Raw genomic sequence first — 23,225 nt, forward strand, 5'->3', positions numbered from 1 at the left:
AGATCCTATATATAAATTTTTTATTTTTTTTTTTAAATATATACATAATGATGATTAGCAGCAACCACCTATGTGTCATATGCAAATAAAGTAGGTCATGATCAGCATACAATCGGATGTAAGACAATGACACGACGCTCACAGCTTTCCAGAAAGGAAATAATTTTGCATAATTTTGTAGATCTTCATAGACTTCTGCTCCTTTAGAAATGATGCAATCAGTCTAGAACAGGTTTCTGCAGGGACACACCTAGAACTATTATATAGTGCACCTCACTAGGAATGTCCTCGCCTTCACGTTCCACATGACATGTGATTCTCAGGGCACTCATTCCATAAAGTCCAAGAATGTAACAAAGAACCATTCATCTCGCTCCAGTGTCCATTGTTCCAGTTGTCCCTCTTCACCCCTAGAACCGGCTTCATTGCTTGGGTGTGACCTGTATGTGATAGAGCTGCAGATCCTCAGCCGAGACATAGTCCGGGGCATTACTCATAAGGTCGTGACCCCGGAACGATTTAGGGAAAGCAATAACATCGCGTATACTCTGTGCTCCAACAATCATTGAAATGAGACGATCTAAACCTAAATATAAAAGAAAAAGAGGTCAGTCATGTATGGGTTAAATGATAATACTATAATATTTTGGACATTAGATTCAACTTAGACACAAAATAGAGTCCAGGCCTCTTTCAGACGTCCGGGAATCAGACACGCAGTGGTCAGATTTTATTCACCAACCACAGAGCATCACAGTGATGGAGGATGCACATAGACTCCATAGTACAGCACATGGGAACCTGTTTTGGCTGGAATAGCCCTTAAAATGTAGACACCTACCTAGAGCAATTCCACCATGAGGGGGCGCTCCAGACTCCAGGGCCTCGAGAAGGTGCGACAACAAGCTTACATTTTCCTACAGAAACAAGAAGGTTATTTCAGAAGTGGAAGCTTCAGGATAATATTGTAACACATAATAGTGATAATTACCGATATGTGGTCACTTTATTACACTGTATAACAGAGAACAGGGCAATACAATATATACAAAATGAAGCAGCTCACAGGATCTTCTATTGTAAAAGTGTTTTCAACTACTCTCAGAAGGAGAATATATAATGTATAAAATACATCATCATTATTAGGCCTTTTTACAGGCGGGCCCCTACTTAAGGACAACCAACTTACAGACGACCCCTAGTTACAGATAGACCCCTCTGACCTCTAACCAGGCTCGCTGGATGCTTTACTTTGGTCTGAGGTTGCAATAATCAGCTGTGAGGTGTCTCCAATTTAGTTTTATTTATACTCCTTGTTCACATGACAGTAAAAAAATGTGGAAAATCCAATTGTCACTGGAACAAAATTAATTTTTTTCTGGAGCTACAATTATAAAATATACAGTTTCAACTTCCATGCAAATTCACCTTAAGAACAAACCTATGGAACCCATCCTGTATGTAGCCTGCTGGTAATAATAAAAATGTGTACACAAGAAAATCTCTGACCTTCAGAATATCCTGAAGGACGCGGCGCTGAAGTTCCGAGTTGTGAATACGGATTGAGCCGCCTCCAACTTCATTTCCATTTAAGACCAGGTCATAGTGCTGGCCACGGACCTGAGGAACACAACGTGTCAGAGTTATGACGTGATAAACATGGCCGCTTCCACTCTGCTGTTCTGGTCGGCAACTTACCTCTGTTAGCTTGGCAGTGAGGCCAGATCTCAAACTAAATTTATTACGGACTTGAACCCGAACAACTAAGGACACAAAACTGTGTCCCATAGTCATCCTTAAAGCTGCAGATGGCTGGACCAAGGTCCATTCCAGTGACTGCAGGGGGGATAGGAGAGTCACCTCAGGCGTCTGCTCCTTACACCCTGACCATTACCTTACAACAGCTACCAAATTCTCACCCCGCGGCCAGCGTACCCACCACAGTAACCACTCAACTGACCTTTTCGTTATCAGAGCTGCAAATATCACAAAATAGATGGAATTTTCTAGAAGCGACACACAAATTTACAAGTTTTGACACACCAAGCTGAAAAGCTCGGACATCACTGACACTGGCAGCGCACGGTTTTACCTTAGCCGGGTCCGTGTACAGAAGCTCCATGTCCTCTGGGTGCGGGGCGGTGAATGGATGGTGAGCAGATTCCAGCTCATCCGGATTCTCTTCTTTAGGAAGAAAGAGCGGAAAATCAACTACCCACAAAAAGTGGAAAGTATTGGGGTCACGGAGCGGTACCCCACATTCTTCTAGCCGAGAGGCAACTTCAAGGCGTAATTTGCCTAAAGCAGCGCACTATGGGGAGATAAACAACACACAATAGAGACAGCACTGCGCCATTTTTATTCAGGACTCAATGCTTAAAATACATCTACCACCAGGATGAAGGACTGAATGCAAATGAGCCCGAGGGGCTCCGGGCTCCATTAACAACTATGGAGCCCGGAGCCCCTCGGGCTCATTTGCATAAGTCCTTCAACCTAGTGGTAGAAGCCCTTTAAACATGATCATCCAACGTAGAAACAAGGATCCCAGGTGTATACAGTATATAGCAGTGATGGCAAACCTTTTAGATGCCGAGTGCCCAAACTACATCCAAAACCCATGTATTTTGCGCAAAGTGCCGATGCAACAATTTAAACAGTAACTTATTTCTCCCAGCTCTGTCACATGTTTAAATTATATAGGCACCTGACAACACCAATACAGTAGAAAGGAGGAGAGAAAGCTTTGGTTATCATTGTAGCCTCCTTCCTGGGTACTGGACTGCCTGGAACTGCAAGAGGCCTTGAGTCATGTCTGGCAGAGTCTGCGGTGGGGTGATGGCATGGGTGCCCATAGAGAGGGCTCTGAGTGCCACCTCTGGCACCCGTGCCATAGGTTCGCCACCCCTGGTATATAGAAAGCAGACTCACAGAAGTGTCATGTGGCCCCACCGCCAGCAGGAGGAGATCTTCAGCCTTTGCTCCTGTAGCTCCTGCTAGAGATTTCTGTAATTCTTCAGTAAGATTCTTCCCAAGAGGAGACTTCCAGGATCCATCTGACCTTACAATAACCACCATTACATCCTGCAGGAGACACACAAGATTGCAATTAGATACAAGTAGTTAATTTTCTCATATCCATCAGTGGGAAATAACAGCAATAACATCATGTACAGCAAATTTATTGCAGCTGATTGGCAAGATCAAAAAAAAAAAATTCTATTTTTTGGTCATTAATGTGCACTCTGCCCCCCTCTTGACAATGTGCACTCTTGACAGGAAAAAAACCCCCACAAATGTAGATATTTTTGCCGATTTGTTAAACAAGCAAAACTGAAATATCACATGGTCATAAGTATTCAGCCCTTGGTGATTAGTATTCGGCCCATTTGCTCAGTGTTGAGAAGAAGCAGCTTTGGAGCTGGTGCAGCCAGGAGTCTTCTTGGGAAGATGCAACAAGTTTCTCACTCCTGGATTTGGGAATCTTCTGTCTCTTCAGATCCTCTCCAGGTCCCTCAGGTTGGATGGTGAACATTGGTGGAAGCCATTTCCAGAGATGCTCAATCGGGTTTAGGTCCGGGTTCTGTCTAAAGCCTCTTTGTTATTTTAGCTGTGTGCTTGGGATGATACCACACATGGCGTTTTGAACCCCTTTTGGTCAGTTTTTAAGCAGTCCACCCAAAAACACACATGTTTTTGAAAAACATGTGTTTTTTGAAAACGCATCCGTTTTTGGCCAGTTTTAATTAAGATAATTGGTAAAACCTGTCAAAAACGGATGAGTTTTCAAAAAACCCATGCGTTTTTGGACAGACTGCTTAAAAATGGACCAAAAACGGGTTCAAAACGCCATGTGTGACCTCAGGGTCATTGTCTTGTTGGAAGGTGAACCTGTGGCCCAGTCTGAGGTCCAGAGCATCTGGAAGAGGTTTTCATCCAGGATATCTCTGTACTTGGTCGCATTCATCTTCCCTTTAATTACACCCAGTGGTCCTGTCGCTGCCCAGTGGCATGATGAAGCCGCCACCATGTGTCACCATAGGGATTGTATATGGCAGGTGATAACCAGGAACTGCTCTTCTTCACCGCTTAGAATTAACACCAAAAAGTTCAATCTCATCAGACCAGAGAATCTTATTTCTCATAGTCTGGGATCCTCCATGTGTTTTGCACACTGTATGCGGCTTTCATATGTCTTGCACTGAGGAGAGGCTTCCGTCTGCAAACTCTGCCATAAAGCCCCGACTGGTGGAGGCTGCAGTGATAAATTACTTTTTGGAGTTTTCACTTATTTCCTTTCTGGAGCTCAGCCACATTGATCTTTTGGTTTTTCTATGCCCCACACCAAGGCTCTTCTCCCACAATTGCATAGTTTGGCTGGAAAGCCAGGTCAAGGAAGAGTTGTGGTTGTCCCAATCTAAGGATTAGGGAGGCCACTGTGGTCTTAGGTGGTCTTTTGTAACATTGGCCAGATCTGTGCCTTGCCACAATTCTGACTCTGAGCTTCTTGGGCAGTTCCTTAGACCTCATGATTCTCATGTGCTCTGACATGCAGTGTAAGCTGTGAGGTCTTATATATGTTGGTCTGTCCAATCAGTTTAAAACACAGCTGGACTCCAATAAAAGAGTAGAATGATCTCAAGGAGGATCAGAAGGAAATGAACAGCATGCGAGTGTCAGTCTGAATACTTATTACCATGTGATATTTCAGGTTTAATTAGCAAAAATATCTACATTTGTTTTTTGTTTTTTTCTGTCAAGGTGGGAGCAGATGGTAAATTAATGAGCAAAAAAAAAAAGAACCTTTTTGTTCTTACCAATTGGCTGTAATGACAAAGAGATAAATGTAAAGGGGTCCGAATACTTTCCATACCCACGGTATCTACAGAATTTATGGCATCATTTAATAGAATCATCTAGACACAACACCTTGTAGAGAGTAAATTGCTTGGATGGCTGCATCCTAAACACCCAAAAACACCACCACTTCCGGGTTGTGACCTATATAGCAAAGTCAAGGTGTAATATCACAGGGAGCTCAACAACTCATGCATCTCCAGCTCGGATCTCCCCTCTAGACCACCATGCAGCAAATTCACAGGGAAAGAGAGCTGCTGTCCAATTTACATTAAGAACCAAAACCCTATTTTAGGGTTTGGAAATAAGTATTAGGACTCCTGCATAGACAGTTTGGGGATGTGAGCTAGTCATCATTTCAATAGCTAGCACTCATCTCCATGGATTTCTATAGGCTCATTCATATGGCCTATTTTTCAATGATGGCTCACGGATCCACTGATATATATATATATATCTCAAAGTAGTATAAGGTAAAGATGCTTCCTATACCTGACTATACTGTTCCCTGATCATCTGCAGTGTAGAGTCCAGCACTTTCCCCTTTAGATAAGTCTAGAAGAACAAGATATAGAGATCAAAACATGATGTGAGGACATAATAATATACAAAGTGTAAAAACATCCAACAATGTACAAGATACAACATGTGGACTAAGAAAAAGACTCGGACGTGAGCTGCCCGAAGCCAATAAGATAAGCAGAAAGGGGGTGACGGGGGTGATCACAGAGCACAGGCTATGGAGTCACTTATACCACTTCCACATTTAATCTAAAAGGCACATGCCCCTAAAGCTGGGCCATCAGGTGCTCAGCACCGCTGCTATGGCAGCATTACCTCTCCATCACTTCCCAGATATCCCTTTCAGCAGAAAGCACTGGAAGTGCTGCAGAACCAGCTGTGGTCCGCTTAATACACAACCACAAAATATGGTGCCGTTTGACTACTAGAAAAGCTGAATGAAGACATTGGACACATGGTTTATGAGTCCAGTGTATTCATGAGCAGAGTGCTTTGCATGTGTAATATCTGCTGTGTATAAGTGCATCATGTCTCTCCCGCACAAGGAGCAGGCACAGGTAATGCATATTCAATTGCTGGATCATGGTCTTACTCACTGCTCCCTCTGGGACTCTTATGGCTTTCACACATCCATTGGATTTGCTAAGAGCTTCCTGTACAAACCCCACAGTCACCGGCCTCATCTGTGCAGTCACATCCATGATCTGATGACATAAGTGAGTCAGTGGATTATAATATAAACTGAACCAACACAACAATATTGTGTTCCCTATGTGACCAAGAATTACCCTGGACTAGAGGACAGAGGAGGTAAGTGCTCCCCTACCTTCATCTGGAAGCGGGTGTCAGGTTTGTCTACTCCGTAGCGCTGCATGGCCTCGGCGTAGGTCATGACGGGGAACGGATCAGGTAAAGTCCCTTTCTCTTCAGGCCAAGAGTAACGCAATAAGCCTTCTATAAGCCTCCGGATACCCAGCTGGTCCACAAAGGACATTTCTAGATCAACCTGGGATAAAAAAATGTCACAACAGTTACAAAAAGTTCTCAAAGATCCAAAAGAAAAAAAATTAAATGGCAGGAAAGATCCCCCTCTGAGTATTTGGGGGGATAACAAAGATCTGAGACTATGATGCTGACAGATAACAGTGATATCTAGCAGATCCTATGACATCTTGGGCTCTGTTCACACTGCACCAGATCATCCATCCCTCACTCTGTCTCCTAGATGAGGAATCAGTGTTACCAGCAAGATTTACCTGTGTAAATTCGGGCTGCCGGTCCGGTCTTGATCCTTCATCTCGATAACAACGGGCCACCTGGAAATATCTACAAGCAGTACAGTATTATACAATACTATACAGGTACACTGCAGTACAGTATTATACAATGCTAGATACAATACAGACCTCCTGCACTACACACAATTGTGCTCCTACTCTTATTTCAGAGGAGAGAGGGGTGACACAGGGGTTAGGGTACAACTACCAACTTCCACAACTGTATACTTTATACTTTACACCTATGAATCAGGGGGAAAGGCTGCTCTCCCCTCAATCCCAGAGTGGATTTTAAACAGGAGGACCCTGACTTGTACAAATAAATGGTGTCTGAGACACTAGCTCAGTGATGGCAAACCTTTTAGACACCAAGTACCAAACTACAACCAAAACCCATGTGTTTTTCGCAAAGTGCCAATGCGACAATTTTAAGCAGTAACTTATTACTCCCTGCTCTTTCACAGATATAAATTGTATAGGCACCTGAGGACACCAATACAGTAGAAAGAAGGAGAAGAAGTTTGGATTATTATTGTAGTTTCCTTCTAGGGTCCTGGGCTGCCTGGGACTGCTAGAGGCCTTGAGTCCTGTTTGGTGAACTCTACCATGTTGTGATGGCAAGGGTGCCCATATAGAGGGCTCTGAGTGCCACCTCCGGCACCCGTGCCAATGGTTCGCCACCACTGCACTAGGGGGCACTCCGGCACATTTTCTATAATCATTTCCCAGTGTAATAATTCCCTCGGTTCTCATAATAAGTGACCAGGTTTTGCATTTCTTCTTACCTGTCCAGGCCACCAACCATAAGAAGCTGCTTGAACTGCTGCGGACTCTGTGGCAAGGAGTAAAATTTTCCCGGCTCCTGCGTTGGCACCAGAAATTCCTTGGCTCCCTAAAATCATAACATAATGTGTAAAATATAGGTTATGTTATATTACAATCATCTATACTGCTGTAGCTAAATGAGGCCCCTTTCACTCCAACGTAAACAGCCATAGGCTTCCCGTACCGTACAGTTTTTACATGAGTAGCATTGGGCTACATTAATTACAATGGGCAATAAGGTCATCCATTTACGGATGAAGAACATCACATATATATGGATTTATACAGCACAGAAATACCGGACTGGTGGAATCATACGTTTGTGTGAAAAAGCCATGGGATGGATGATCAGTGTTCCCTAGATGGGTGCATGACCCACAGTTCTATACACATTATTATATTTTGTGAATATAAAAGTTGTGACAAAATTCAGAAAGAAAATTTTAAATGCGGTGAAGCTGACAAAAAAAAAGACATTTAAAACATTTTCTAGTGTGTGTTTTTTTGTTTTGTTTTTTATTTACCAGATGACCCCCTCTCCTTTATTCTTTGGATCACTACAATCAAAGGGATGCCAAATTTATATTATGTTTCATTCAGTTTTAAAGGGGTTGTCTGACTCTCACTGGTCCGTACCCTTGTTTGGTTACAGGGGCACAGAAGCTCCGCTGATTTTGGCTTCCGGAGGGTTGAGGTGGCCAGCCATGCCTACCTATCCCTAGTCCCAGCTCTGTATACTGCGCCGAGATATGGGGACAGGTGGGCAGGCAGCTTGGCCGCCGGACACCAAAATCAGCTGAGCTTCCGAGCCATGAAAAGGAACGGGGGTACAGACCAGCAAGAGCCTGGCAACCCCTTTAAAACCGAATGAAACATTCAGGAGGCGAGTACAGCTTTCCTTTTTTTTTTTTTTTCAAACTTACCTCCCCAGCCGGTCTGATAGTTGTTTTTTTTTTTTTTTAAAGAGTTGGACAATTCCTTTAATAGATTTTAAAAAAATAAATACATTTCTCCATATTCTAACGGCAATAACGTTTTCACGCTCAGTTTACGCAGCTGTGTCCGGGATGATTTGCGGGATGAGCCGACATTTACATTGCTACAATTTTGAGGACTGTATGAGCATTTCATCACTTTTTATTGCAATTTTTATCAGAAAAATAGTGAAAAAGCCTCGATTTGGACTTTTAGGTGCTATTTTTTTTGTTATGGGTTCACCGATGGGAATAACAGTTTTTACATTTTGATAAATCAAGACTTTTGTGATGCACCGATAACAAACAGTTTATGATTTCTTTTGGGTTTGATATCATACAAGTTATAGGGAAAGGCGGATAATTTTAATCGTGGTAGGTGCAGCACTTAAGGGGTTAACGAGGGAGACTGTTGCCAATATAAAGCAGTTTAGCCCTCTTTATACATCTTTAACTGAAATGTGACGTACAGTTATGTCAAATGTTGTTAAGGGGTTAGTGGATTAACACTTGTGATTGATGGTTATAGTAAGTTACATGACGTTAAGGTGTTAACTAGGTCGTACTTTACGTATACCCTCTGAATATGCGATAAAAGTCATATAGGTGCAAGGGGGGCAGAGACAATCGTTGATGTAAGAGAACACAATACATACAAGTTTCCATTAATTCCATATAAAGTGTGTGGAGGGGAACGATCTGGCTGGGGGTCCTGTACACAGCCGGACAGAGATCTCCACTACATTACTATAGGAAGCCTCATACTGCGGGCAGGGACCTCGCCTGCACACAGGGGTCATTCAGCTTCCATGGATTCTATTGAACCTCTGGGATTCGAACCCTTGTCTGTACATGTATCGGAGATGTTGCTCCTAACCGCACAGCCACAGCTCTGGTATGGAGTATATAGTATTTACATACCCCTGGTGTTCTCTTGAAAAGGGTGGGGGTCTCCACATCCACAAACCCTGCAACACAAAGGATTATCATTAGTGGCTTCTCAGGTCCCGCACCTCTGACAAAGGAAAGCAGCTCCGCCATTAACATATCAATAATGGATCTATGAACAATGGGAGTACTGACCCACTATGGCATTGGATAAAGATTTTAGCGGAAACTGATGATTTTTTTTTTCTTTTTAACTAATTGGCACCAGAAAATGAAACATATAATTTTCGGGTACATGATCATGGTGGCGGCCATTTGCCTTAGCAATCAGAGATTTGCTTTACAGCAGCCACATGCAGGCAATGACCTGGGAAGGATGACCTGTCTATAGGAGATGGCTGTGACCTGTGCAGAGGACATTACCAAATGCCCCAAAATGTATACAGTAATTATCAGGGGTAAACCAATCCAACTAGTAGGAGGTGCAAAACAAAACTTTGCATTGTCCAGCAATTGGACAGTTTTAGCACATTGGTCTTTTTTTGGCATGAACTAAATTAGTGATGGGAAGTCCGGCTCTTCTCAGCAAGCTGGATCATTAGGCTCTGCCCGCTAAGAAGAGCCGGCTCTCTATTAAATATATAATAGTTAGCCTCAGGCCAGTCAGTCACCCCAATCCACCTTTAAACCAATTTTATTGTGTTAAGGGGGCATGGTGAGCCGATTAGAGGCAGGGTTAAGTGAGCTATGGGCTCACTGAAGGAAGCAGACTCCCGTCGTTTAAGCGAAGGAGCTGGCTCATTTGTGAACGACCCATCGCTAAACTTAATCAACAAATAGAAGAGATATGACAGTCTTATATTGCACAATGTCCAAAGCTGGATATGTCTTAGCATTTAGTAAATTCATCCTATATAAAGTGTATGGAGGGGAACGATCCGGCTGGGGGTCCTGTACACAGCCGGACAGAGATCTCCATTACATTACTATAGGAAGCCTCATACTGCGGGCAGGGACCTCGCCTGCACACAGGGGTCATTCAGCTTCCATGGACGGATACATCATGTATGCTTGTGTATTGTGTGTGTGATGGATACAGGAACCAGTGGTGCAGTTAAAGAATCCACTTTGAAAGGAATGACGACCTTCCCATCTTCTGTTTTCTTTATGGATTTCCTTCAGCTACTGCTATAGCCTGTACATTATGTATTCTATATGTAACAGGGGGGGGTCATGGCCTCTTACCATGCTGGTTACACAGATACTCCCTCATCTTCATCACCATCCTGGACCTCAGTCTGAGGTTATACTGGAGCTGGGCGCTGCGGATGTCCAGGTAGCGGTACTGCATCCGCAGCGACTCAGATTTCTAGGGAAAAAAATTAAAATTAGTTTTCATCTCAACATTTACAAAATGTGCATAATAAATTATGGTAATATTCTACGTAACGAAAAATAACATTTACAGAAAACGAGAACCTTCACAGAGTCTTTAATCTCGAATGGTAACTTCCTGCAGGTGTTGAGGACTTGGACTTCTTTTGCTTGAACTTCGACCGCTCCAGTGGCCATTTTCTAAGATGGAGATTAGCACACAAATAGTTAACTTAACGTGACCTCTTATCTTTTATGAGAGTAGAAGGCAATGACTCTCACCATATTCTCCTGACCAGAAGGCCGAGGGATGACCGTCCCTTTCACCAACAGGACGGACTCTAATGGCATCGCACTCATCGTCTGCTTCAGCTGGGAACCATCCTAATACAAGACAGTACAGAAACAGAGAAAATAATCTGTGATCAGCAACACATATATTAATTACAGTAGAAAACCGCAGCAACTAAGAACAACAACAGTGTAGCTGTACTTTTTGTATCTCCTCCACCAAATTTATTCTTAAAAACCAAAGCAATTGGTAGGAAACAGTGATTTTATCACTCACTCTCCCCCCCCCCCCCATCTCTTTCTATATATACACAGACATATGTTTACAAATATACATTTTACATACATACACCACAACCCACCCCCTTAAAGGACATCTACCACCAGGATGAAGAATTGTAAACCAAGCACACTGACATACTGGTGTGCGTCTCCTATGGCAGGGTTAGCTCTTCTTTAAGCTTCCTAATGCACTTATTTTTAAGAAAAAAAGGCTTTCAAAACTATGCAAATGAGCCATATGGAGCCTGGAGCCCCTTATTTGCATAATTGCAAAAACATGCCTTAAGAAGCTAAAAAAAAAAAAAAAAAAAGAGCAGATTCTGCCAGAGGGGGTACACACCAGTATGTCAGTGTGCTTGGTTTACAATCCTTCATCCTGGTTGTAGATGCCCTTGAAGTGTGTGCCCTTCGGGAGCAACCAGACCACTTGCATTAATTGCAACCAAAGGTGCATCTGTACTTGCTAATTGATAGCAGAGGCAGTACATATAAAATACATGCGTGCCCAGGCACAGGCACCAAGACCACATTATGTAAGGGCCCCCTAGGATTACATGAACCAAGGGGACATGAAGCAAATAGGTTTACACTTTAGAGATGCCTGACCAATGCACTTACCGCATCTGAAGGAAGAACAACCTGCATCAGTCCATGAAAATCTCGAAGTACTAGAAACATATCATGCCTGAGATACAAACATAAATCAGAAATCTGTAACAAGTTTAACAAAATGCATTCAGGTTTCTATTAATTCCATATAAAGTGTATGGAGGGGAACGATCCGGCTGGGGGTCCTGTACACAGCCGGACAGAGATCTCCATTACATTACTATAGGAAGCCTCATACTGCGGGCAGGGACCTCGCCTGCACACAGGGGTCATTCAGCTTCCATGGACTTATATTTGGTGTATTATGCATTCGGAGCAATCGATGGGATACAAACTCAACCCCTTTAATTTCTTCTGTGGTTTAATTATATTCCACAAAACTGAAATCCTGCAACTCAAAAAAAAACACAACCTGTAAAATACTTCTCACACTCACCTCTGATACTGGAGCCACCCACATAACGTCACCTCCTGCCCCACATGAGCCGCACGCAACTCCCCGCACGTGTGTGATCGGAAGGCAAAACTATTCAAGTCTAAAAGAATATGAAAAAAAAAAAAACACTTACAAGGAATATCTTACAGATTTTCTTTTGGACTTCATATTATTCAGTTTTTATTTTCATATATATTATTTTCTATTTTCTGGGCATGATTATGGGGGCTGCCGTCTTGCTTGAGCTCTAGTAACAGTATTTAGTAATGTACATCAGAGCAGCCTCATGGCCACAGGCAACAACAGAACTAAGGTTCCCATTCACTGGGGGTGCCACCTTGCCACTTGCTCGGGGACCCAGCAGTAAGACCCACACCAATTAGCTTGATAGCCCCTATTCTGTGCATAAAGAATAACATTGAAAACCTAGGTACAACCCCTTTTCTCCATGAACCGTGTCCCATTGTGAAAGCGTAATTGGGCTTCTCTACACATGAGCTTTAACAAGGCAGAAATGGGCATTGCTGGATGTGTGTGTCCTTAAGAAACCCGTACACAGTGCGGCCATAGTAGTTACGCCCAAGCTTCCAGCTCTATTCACATGTATTATGGTTTACTCCAAACATTAAAGACCAATAACTCAGTGCTGGATAGTCACATTGTTGTCAAACAGACATCAACTGCACCCAATAGTCCCCAATTATTTACAGTATAAATAATCCCTATGTCTGCGCTATACAGGCAATCCCTGGGTTAATGACAAGATAGGTTTTGCAGCTTTGTTCTTAAGTTGAATTTGTATGCAAGTCGGAACTGTATATTTCATCATACCGTTTGTAACTAGGGGTTGTCTGTATGTTGGGTGTTCTTAAGTAGGGGAAAGCCTGTATTATCAATCACTTATTTCACTAATAGTGCGGCATGTAGTGCACAATGCAACACCAATAGAGCAGCCAGATATACATAACCCCAGTAATATAATGCATACAAAAGTAAAGAGAACATTCAGCACATTCAGGTGACCCAATGCTTAAAGGGGTTCTCCAGTGACAAACAAGTTAGCCCCTATCCATAGGATAGTGGCTAACTTTCTGATCAGTAGGGGTCAGAGATGTACCGGTAAGCGCCAAAAAACATGAAAATTGGGGTCTGTTGTAGCCCATGACTCTGATCCCCACCTATCACAAACCCCCTTTCAATAATGCAGCGGCAGATATTTTGAGAGCTTTGGCAAAATCTATGAATACACAATGAAATCCACTGACCTCTGAGGGCCATGGGATTATCAGGTAGAGCTTTCTTAGAAAACATTACTATAATTTGAGTGTAAAAGTGTAACTAAACTCTCGACAAAAATGTAAAAATGTGCAGACAGTAATAGTAAACTTTGTAATACACCTTATTGAAGAATTCTGTTCCTTTGCCCTACTTTTCCCCTGCCTTTCTTTCTTAATGAAGCAGTTTGTGTAAATCAACTCTATGGGGCACATTTACTTACCCGGTCCTGTCGCGATCCCCGATCCGGACGGTCCGGCGAAGATGAAGTCACGAAGATCGTGCGCCGATATCCTGCATGTGTCGCTCCCCACTCAGGTCCGCCGGAGTTCAACTTCTTCCCGGTGCTTGTAAGCGCATGGCTTGCGACACAATTTGAGATGTTAAATCCCGTGCGTTGTCCGAATCGGTCAGATCGTCCTACGACCTGCCCCCCGGTTTGCGCTGTGCGAAAGCCAACACCGATGTGCCAAAAAACCCAGTTAAATGCGGCGCAAAACAGAAAAATTTGGGAAACCCGGCGTTCTGTGGACCCTTGGTAAATGTGCCCCTATGTTCTATTCACCCCATTACCTGAGGCGCTGGGAGCCTGGTGACTGGTTGGGCTGCCGGCAGCTTTCCTCCAGGGAGTCGCACACAACGTCCTGATTCCTGGTTGTCTCCATAAGACGCCGCTGCCCATCAACAGCTTCACCCCGGCACGAAGAGCCATCACTTGTTCTCCACCAGGTCCGGTCCTATAGACATCACAAGAGAAGAACAAACTTCAGCAGATGTGGGTAGGAAAGTAATCGGATAGAGACAAACAATAGGATGTGCTCTCACCCTGGTGTGATGGCATCAATAACTATAACAAAGGAAGTAGCAGCGACTTCCCACAACACATGTCAGAGCGGGTGGGTAAGTATTTATAGACAATCCCTTTAATAACTGGATGCAATACCAAAATTCTTTATGTTATATAATTTGTCTTTCAGGATCTCTCTTTGCTGTCACTGAATTAAAAAACAAAAAAAAAAAAAAAAAACACCTTTTTATCCAAATCACAGACTTCATAAAATACATATATTTCTGGCAATGCTCTAAAGGCCACATATAAAAGAACATAAAGGGTGAACTTATTACTATAAACGGAGGCAAATCCCCCCCCCCCCCCACTCCACAAAAAAAATAAACTGAGCACAATTTTATAAAGGGAAAATCGACCATCAAAATCCATCATGATAAACCAGGGACACTTACTCATAGATAATAATAATTCTTTATTTATATAGCGCACACAAATTACGCAGCGCTGCACACAGTTTGCTAAACTAGTCCCTGTCCCCAATGGGGGCTCACAATCTAATCAACCTACAGGTATGTTATGGAGTGTGGGAGGAAACTGGAGGACCTGGAGGAAACCCACACAAACATCCAGGCACTGTGACTGTGGTAATCTAATTATATGTCATCCACTGCCTCCTTCCTTCTAAAATCAACTTTTAAAAATCATGCTAATGAGGTGGTTACCAGAGCCCCCCTGTGCTACAGCTTCACAGACTGTTACACTGTCTCACCCCCTCCCCTGCTCCCCTAGTAGGCAGCATTAGAATTTAAATAATTATAATAAAATAAATAATTTTAAAATAACATCCTGAAAATAGTTTTAGAATGTATATATATTATTAAAATTACATATTTCTAATAATTAAAAGCACAAAACAGTAAAATATATAATCAGGCACAACTACTGGAGCTATAAAGCGGCGGCGAATACAATGGTTTCCATTCACTGACAGCAAAGACAAACCGTATAAAGATGCGGTGCATTATAATTCTTGCAGTCGTTGACAACAGATACAAGAAATTCTACACATCTGTATAAAATGAAGAACACTTGACGAGAGCGGGTCCCCTCTCACCCTGTCACATGGCGGCCGGGCGTCCTTGTGCAACCAAACCTCAACCCAGGCGCAATGTAACCTGATAGAACGCAGGCCGTCACGTGACGCGCGAAACCCAAACACATATCAGCCTGTCGGGCAAAGCGAGGGGCGGGCGGCCATTTTTACTAATGGCAAAGAGCAGCGGCGCTCTTCGATTACGTCACCAGGGTCTGTTTTGCGTTTCATGCCTCGCTTCCGCCTTGGGCTGCGGTAACTTCCGGGAAGTCCCAGAAATTTGAAAAGTATAACCGCCAAAATGGAGGAGAGGGATAGAGCTGCGCCCGGTGTACACTGAGCGGCGGGGGGAGCGCTGTGCATTGCTGTAAGGACCATTCTTATACGTAACTATATCTTCTAGCGGGGGCGGGTGTATGTGGAGAGCTCTGCACGTGTTATGGCTTAAACTGTATTTTTTTTTCATTTAAAAGGATGCTTGTGATCTTACTCAGAGCTGCAGAGTGCGTTACAGTGTGTCAGTGCAGTGCTGCTTCACTATACAGTCATTAAAGGGAATGGATACGTGTTGTGTATGTAACCACGGACCTGATCACCTGTTATTACCGGGATCATCCGACAATCAGACAAATTGGCCTTGTATATAACCTGCTGCAGGTAGAGATAGATGTTTCCCATAGCAATTGCTGAGATAACACATTGTAGCGGAGGCTGCATGCTACAGGCTGTGCTGCTGCTGTATTCATTCTGATCCTCTGTTAAAGGGATTTTTCCATAAAATAAACTTTTCTATGTCTGTGTGATTGCTGGAGATAGTTGGGCTCAGTATTTGGTTTCATTTTCCAGCCCCGTACATTTTACAATGTGCAGGACTGATACAATCCCAGTTCTCGTGATCGGTGGAGGTTCTAACAAATGATATTGAACACATCCCATCACTCTTAAAGTTTGCATTCACTATTGTGATTTTTGGCCAACTTAAAGCTGACTGGTGAGGGTCTGACTGCTGTGGCCCACAGAGATCTGGAGAGCAGGGGGTCCCGCACTCGCTGGAGGAGTGGCAGGTCAAGCATGTGTCGTGCTGCTCCTTTCAGTACTATGGGAGAATCTGTAATTGCAGACCACAACATTCCGGAATCTATGATAATTACATTCATAATATTGAATGGAGCAGTAGGAGGCATGCTTCACTTGCCGCTCCAGTCATGGATGAGAACAGGTCTCATCCATCCTATTCTGTGAACTTAATTTGTTGGTTATCCCTATTCATAGAGATTTTCTAGGAATAATGGAAAAACATTTGGGGCAGGGATAAGGAAAAAACGAAAATCCTAAGTCTCAGCAGACATGGGACTAGCTGTGATCAATCAGTACCATCAATGGCCTCAGTGATGGAACAAGTGATCCCATTGGTTCCTTTGGCCTACTCTAGATTTTATTTTATTTTATTTTTTTTTTGCTTTCTATTCCCTTTTCCATACTCCAGCCCCATGTGATTTTTTTTTTCTGGATTCCTGGCCCATACTGATATGTTTATAATCCAACACCCAAATATCCTGAATGTTTGATAATACTTTTGCCTCCAGCTAAGAATTGCGATACACTGTACACTTTCAGAAAGACCTAAAATAGAAGACTAGGAGCAACCAATGATAAATAATATTTATTTACTATTTTATTATTATGTTATTATTATTAGACCAATAATAATAATAATAATAAAGACTATACTTTGAAGAAAGGCTGAACAATTAATCATCAGTTTGGAATATAAATGTTTTGGCTTTCATCTCTATACATGTGAATACCAGCAGGATAATCTGTTTCCTTCTCCGCACTTGTTATTAATGCTTCACATATAATAAGTTATGCTGTGTTATTTTGTGCAGGATATGCAAACGCCTAGTGATGGGGTGTCCACCCCAAAAAGTAGGTCATCAGCAAGAAGGAGCAGCCTCTTTCACAGCTCGAGGTATCCTCCAGGAACTTTAACCTCCGCACGGCGACGCTCGGCCTGTCGAAGTTTGTCTAAAAGGAAAATCCAGCAGAGCACCACCTTAGAGGTAGAGCCACAATTTCTTCCTCTATAATCTATATAATAGATGTTATATAGCAGTGATGGCGAACCTTTTAGAGACCGAGTGCCCAAACTACAACCAAGACCCGATTATTTATCGCAAAGTGCCAACACAGAAATGTAATTTGTGATTTATACTCCCTTCTCTGTCACAGTTTTCATTGATACCAGCACCTGAGGACACCAATAAAGCAAAAAATAGTCCCAGTTAGAGCTGTCACTTTAAAATAGCTCTGTGCACAGCAAGTCCTGGGCTGTCTGGGACTGCAGGAAGATACCTGGAGTCATCTATGGTGATGGCCTGAGTGCCCACAGAAAGGGCTCTGAGTGCCACCTCTGGCACCAGTGCCATAGGTTAGCCATCACTGTTATATAGTCTATATACTGTGCCAGTCCATACACCTGTATACCAGAGCTGCAAGGAGTCCAGATGCTATATTAAAATGTGTTATTATTTCCCATGTATTTGGCATCGTCCCAATAGTTTTTCCCATCTAATAGACTATTTATTATTTTGTAAGTTTATGATCATTAAGAATCTGATCTATAATATTATTATTATTATTATTTATTTTTTCTTTCTTTGTGATTTCAGGAGCCTCTTGATCCGGCAAAGGCGGCTCTGCTCCTCCAAAAACAGTGGACACTATACAGCGTGACACCGATGCATAAATTCACGTACACAAGGCTGAAAGAATATTCCAAGCATCTGTCTGCACATATAGCTGCGGAGAAGCAGAAGGGGCTTGCCGTTGAAGTGGGCTCAGAGCTGACCCTTAAAGCCACATTTTCCTGTTTACCTGGGCTCAAGGGAAAGGACAGAGATCCACTTGCATTGCTGATTCAGGTGAGACTAAAACACTGAATCGGATCATATGTTGCCCATAGGGACTACTCTCCATATAGATCTGATCAACATCCTCATTTATAGCTGACTAATATGTGTTCGTGATTTGTGGACCCGCACTTGCTAGATTTCACGGAATGACCACTGTGCAGCGAACGGGACTCTTTGCATCATATTGATATGACACAGGGAGTCCCTTCTGCTGCCGTAATGAGAACATAACTGCTTCAACACTGCTGTATCCTAGGGAAGCAGGGACTCCTTGCATCATTTTTTACTATGATGCATGGAGTCCTATTCTTTGCACTGTGGTCAGTCTGTGAAATCTAGCCAGCGCAATAACGGACCAACCTCAGTGTGTAATGTTTCATTCCAAAAGCTCAGAGTTTCTCATTTCATTTTCATGTGAGGAATTGAATGAATCATTTTAAGACTTTTCTCCTCTTCCTTCCTCTCTTCTGAAGATTTCTTCAAAAGCTCCTTTCACCAAGGCCGGCACGGAAGACCGCATTGTGTGGACAGGCTTGTTTTGCGGGACCTACACAGAGGACGATATACTGGATATGGTGCCACAGACATTTACTTGCCTTCCGCTCTTCCTGTATAACGGAGCAGAGGCGCTCACCGCTATAGTGGGTACATGGTTCCAAAAAAATTTTGACTGCTGCTTTGGTAAACTAGTGATCAGTTCTCACGACCTGACCTGGTTGGCTGTTATGTGGACTGGGTATGAAGTGCATGGACATGTGCCAGCCACAGAACTCATCTTCTCTGTGCCCGTTGAGCCCCACATGGACATTTCCTACACCATCCACGCAGAAGATTTCAAAGCTCTATGGAACGATATACATAAATCAAAAGACGAGGTGACGGTAGAGGAGGTGGACCATTTATTTCAGTGTCTTTATTCACATTTCTTCAGACACTTTAAAATCCACTTATCAGCGACACAACTTGTCAAGGTGACGGCCTCTGTGGTATCGGCGCATTGTGAAGGAAAGGTCAAGGTGAGTGATTTTGCATCTCTTGTGTATCAAACAATGGTTAGCACAGTTACGTGGTAGTATAGTAGATTTTATTTTTGGGTCGGGGGATCACTAATATGACCATATTGACTGAGAGCACTTTATGTATATAGTGTTACTGACAGTGACTGGAGCTTCAGCTCTGTGAAAGACCCTAGGGTCTGCAGAATCTGCTTATTGCATCTGCTCATACCTTTTATCTGTATCTGCAAACATCAGGGTGTATCTGTGGATTCGTCACACAGTGTTTAAAGAGGACCTGTCGCCCGTAATTTCGGCACTAGTAAGCAGTTCCTAGTGACGAAATTATGGGTGACAGGTCCTCTTTAAGCCTCACGCACAGGGACTGCGACTAAATCTGGCACAATGACTTCTACTGGGTATGGTCGCCGAGCTGCGCTACTGATGGCGTGCATCATGTTGCTGCCCGCCTCCTCCATAAGGTTGTGTGCATGCGGCCCAATACTGTCGCTGTGATAATCATATACAACCTGTGCATAAAAAAACCTGCAGCATAAGCTTCTCTCAGCTGTGGATTTTTCATCTACTGCAAATAAGTAGCCTGATTGTTGTGTGGACATCATCTTTTGCAATGCAAATGCTGAACACTGACCGGGGCAGTCATTCATCAGCATGTGCAGGTACCCTAAGACCGTTATGGAGTGTCCCCAAACCACAGCAAAATACCCACTTATTTATCACAAAGTGCTGACCTGGAAATGTAATAAAAAATATTGCTCCCCTCAGCTGATAAAAGCATCTTCTTTGGACACCAATACAGGGGAAAGAAGGAGGGGGGTTTTGGATTGCAGCTTCCCTCGACGGTCCCCTTGCACAAGGAGGATAAAGGGGCACGAGGTCCAATGATAATTGGTCAAAGGAAGTGTGGCTTTAAAATAGGACTGAATGCAGCTTATCCTGAGCTACCCGGGACTGCAGCAGGATGCCCGGAGTCACTCTATCTGAAAAAACTCTGATAGGGCGATGCACCCACGGAGGTGGCTCTGAGTACCACTTCTGCCACCTGCGTCATAGGTCCGTCACCACTGCCCTAAGTGGACAAACTTATCTGCTTTTTACAGACTTCCTGCCTCTAATGATGTATAAGACGACTCTGGTGTTTTATCACTTTATTCATAGAACTATACACTTAGAGTATAGAGTGTTATCTATAGAGAGCACGTTTTTATAGTGAGCAGCCTCCGACGTGGCTCATAATATATAACGTATGATTATTTTATTTGGGGCTTGTGTAGGCATGAAACTTGAAAAGTTAGTACAACCCCTTCCTCCTCACTGACCGGATTGTTGTCCCCCTGTGCTCAGGAAGTCTCATAGGAGTTTAATGAGAAAATTGATCTGTAAGTGTATTTACAGATTGCATCCAATGTGCATTTAAAATTCAGCCTGAAATCTGATGTGTCACCCATGTGCACCCAATCCTGTGGTACATGCACTCCCTCAGGACGCGGAATTTGCACCAAATTGTTCTTCTGTACCAAACGGTTTCCTGTATTTTCATTACCTTAAAAATTGTATATTCATACTGAAGGTATCAAAATTATGAATTAACACATGTGGAGTTATAGGTTCATTTTGCTGTGATTACTGCTTTACACATTCTTTGCATTCTCTTCTTTTGATGAGCTTCAAGAGGTAGTCACCTGAAATGGTCTTCCAACAGTCTTGAAGGAGTTCCCAGAGATGCTTAGCACTTGGCCCTTTGCCTTCACTCTGCAGTCCAGCTCACCCCAAACCTTCTTGTCTGGGTTCAGGCCTGGTGACTGGAGGCCAGGTCATCTGATATAGCACCCTATCACTCTCCTTCTTGGTCAAATAAGCCTTACGCAGCCTGGAGGTGTGTTTTGGGTCATTGTTCTGTTGAAAAATTAAATTATGGTTCAACTAAACACAAACCGGATGGAATAGCAGCCGCTGCAAGATGCTTGGGTAACCAAGCTGGTTCAGTATAATCCCCAACAGTGTCACCAGCAAAGCACCCCCCACACCATCACAAATCCACCTCCATGCTTTATGGTGGGAGCCAGGCATGTAGAGTCCATTTGTCTGCCTTTTCTGTGTCGCACAAACACACGGTGGTCAGACTATGACTTCCTTCATACGGCCATTGGGGGATGTATATATGGTCGGCATTTATATGTCCCCATAGGCAGGCAAGTTCCGTACCCGGGAAAAGATGGGTGCGTCAGGTACACACTTGTGACTATAGCCTAAAGCACAGATCTAATGTCCATTCCTCGTGTTCTTTAGCTCAAACAAGTCTATTGTGCTTGTTGTGTGTCCTCAGCAGTGGTTTCCTAGCAGCTATGTTACCATGAAGGCTGCTGCACACAGTCTCCTCTTACCACTTGTTGTAGAGATCTTTCTGCTAGACCTCTGTGCGGCAGTGACCTGGTCTCTAATCTGAGCTGCTGTTACCTGCAATTTCTGAGGCAGACTCTTGGTCTTCTTTTCCTGGGACAGTCCTCGTTAGCCAGTTCCTTTTGTAGCACTTGATGGATTTTGGAACTGCACTTGGGGACATTTTATAAAACCCTTTTTTAACTGATGGTCCCAGCCCCATTTATAAGACAAGAAATCTTATTAAACCTGCCAGGGCACCTGTGATGTGAAAACCTTTTCTGGTGACTACCTCTTGTATCTCCTCAAGAAAATGCCAAGAGTGTGCAAAGCGAAAGATGGCTACTATGAAGAACATAGAATATAAGACATATATTTTCAGTTGTTTCACACTTTTTTTGTTTGTTTTGTTACGCATATACTTCCCCGTGTGTTATTTCATAGTTTTGATGCCTTCAGTGCAATTTTTATAGTCGTAAAAATACAGAAACTGGAAAGGTGTATCTAATTTATTGACTTTAAAAGTTAGATTTTTCCTTCCCAATAATCGCATCCTCTTGTTCTTTTTCTCCCCAGTTCCTCAGTAAGGACTACCTAATACGAGTGCTGGGATTCATCACGGAGCTGGCCGTCAATAACATCCAGTATTAGAGACAAGGACTTGCATGGAGACTTGATCCGCAATGTTCAGGCCCCTACTGACTCCCATGGACATGTTACGTGTATTGCCGCGGCCTTCCTATTTTTATTCTGTCTGTGCGGCTGTGAATTCCTGTACATATTAAATACTTATTTATGGACGTTTTAGGTGTTGCCCACCACAACTAGGACATCCCTGCTTTTAATCTTGCAGCCTGCACTATAGGAATGAGCTGGAAGTAGCTCGGTGGCTTATTCACATGGCCGTTTTTTTTGTAAAGACTGATGCAAATCGGCTGTGAAAATGAAATCCTTTTTCCACAACCGCTTTTTGCATCCAGTTGTGTGAATAGACACTTTGCACCATCTATGAATTACCACTGTCCCCGTGACACTGAACGTCAACCCATTAATGACAAAGCACTTTGAGTTTGTTTTAAACCTCGTGGTCTTACAGTATTTTATGTGTGTCCTTTGTCCTGTATGTGGAATAAATTTGATTGCAAATCAGATACATTGTACCGTATATACTCAAGTATAAACTTGGCTTATACTCGAATCAAGAAAAAAAGTGTACTCGCCTTCCACCGCCCGCTGACCTTCTAATGTGTACGCCTATCGTCATGGTGCCTGCGATGGACCGCGTGGGAACACAGAACTGATGCTGGAGCCACGATGGATAGAGGAGGACACAACACCCCCCCTTAATCATTATATAGGGGGCAGGGGCTGGCTGTATGCTAGAGGGGGCTGGCAGGCTACATGCTGGGGGGGGGGGGGGGG

At 43.2% G+C, this 23,225-nt stretch overlaps 2 protein-coding genes and 3 non-coding genes across 7 annotated transcripts; 1 reads left to right on the top strand and 4 right to left on the bottom strand.

Moving 5' to 3' along the window:
* Positions 1-50: 50 nt before the first annotated feature.
* Positions 51-15,667, bottom strand: DARS2 (aspartyl-tRNA synthetase 2, mitochondrial). Of its 3 annotated transcripts, none has more exons than XM_072128769.1 (19): positions 15,515-15,626; positions 14,436-14,605; positions 14,184-14,347; positions 12,336-12,435; positions 11,909-11,975; positions 11,000-11,101; positions 10,823-10,918; positions 10,589-10,712; positions 9,377-9,423; positions 7,442-7,548; positions 6,636-6,705; positions 6,206-6,385; positions 5,976-6,083; positions 5,350-5,412; positions 2,932-3,084; positions 2,093-2,311; positions 1,510-1,620; positions 842-917; positions 51-586 (listed from the first exon to the last, which is right to left on the bottom strand). In XM_072128769.1, exons 3-19 carry the CDS (start codon positions 14,320-14,322, stop codon positions 423-425), a joined length of 1,926 nt encoding a protein of 641 aa, XP_071984870.1. In that variant the 5' UTR covers positions 14,323-14,347; positions 14,436-14,605; positions 15,515-15,626; the 3' UTR covers positions 51-422. The 3 variants fall into 3 exon arrangements, with proteins under 3 accessions (XP_071984870.1, XP_071984871.1, XP_071984869.1); XM_072128770.1 differs by having other exon boundaries at positions 15,403-15,533; XM_072128768.1 differs by lacking the exon at positions 14,436-14,605 and having other exon boundaries at positions 15,515-15,667.
* LOC140105321 (small Cajal body-specific RNA 3) lies at positions 9,135-9,267 on the bottom strand. The gene has a single exon (XR_011850557.1). It is a non-coding gene; the product is annotated as a small Cajal body-specific RNA 3 (non-coding RNA).
* LOC140105318 (small Cajal body-specific RNA 3) lies at positions 10,262-10,394 on the bottom strand. The gene has a single exon (XR_011850555.1). It is a non-coding gene; the product is annotated as a small Cajal body-specific RNA 3 (non-coding RNA).
* On the bottom strand, positions 12,052-12,184 carry LOC140105320 (small Cajal body-specific RNA 3). Its single transcript, XR_011850556.1, has one exon. It is a non-coding gene; the product is annotated as a small Cajal body-specific RNA 3 (non-coding RNA).
* A 34-nt stretch (positions 15,668-15,701) lies between the features above and the next one.
* Positions 15,702-22,954, top strand: CENPL (centromere protein L). Its single transcript, XM_072128773.1, has 5 exons — positions 15,702-15,860; positions 17,383-17,556; positions 18,166-18,417; positions 18,882-19,424; positions 22,380-22,954. Exons 2-5 carry the CDS (start codon positions 17,386-17,388, stop codon positions 22,452-22,454), a joined length of 1,041 nt encoding a protein of 346 aa, XP_071984874.1. The 5' UTR covers positions 15,702-15,860; positions 17,383-17,385; the 3' UTR covers positions 22,455-22,954.
* The last annotated feature ends 271 nt before the right edge of the window (positions 22,955-23,225 follow it).

Source organism: Engystomops pustulosus, chromosome 10 (genome assembly GCF_040894005.1).
Source record: "Engystomops pustulosus chromosome 10, aEngPut4.maternal, whole genome shotgun sequence".
Classification (NCBI taxonomy): domain Eukaryota; kingdom Metazoa; phylum Chordata; class Amphibia; order Anura; family Leptodactylidae; genus Engystomops; species Engystomops pustulosus.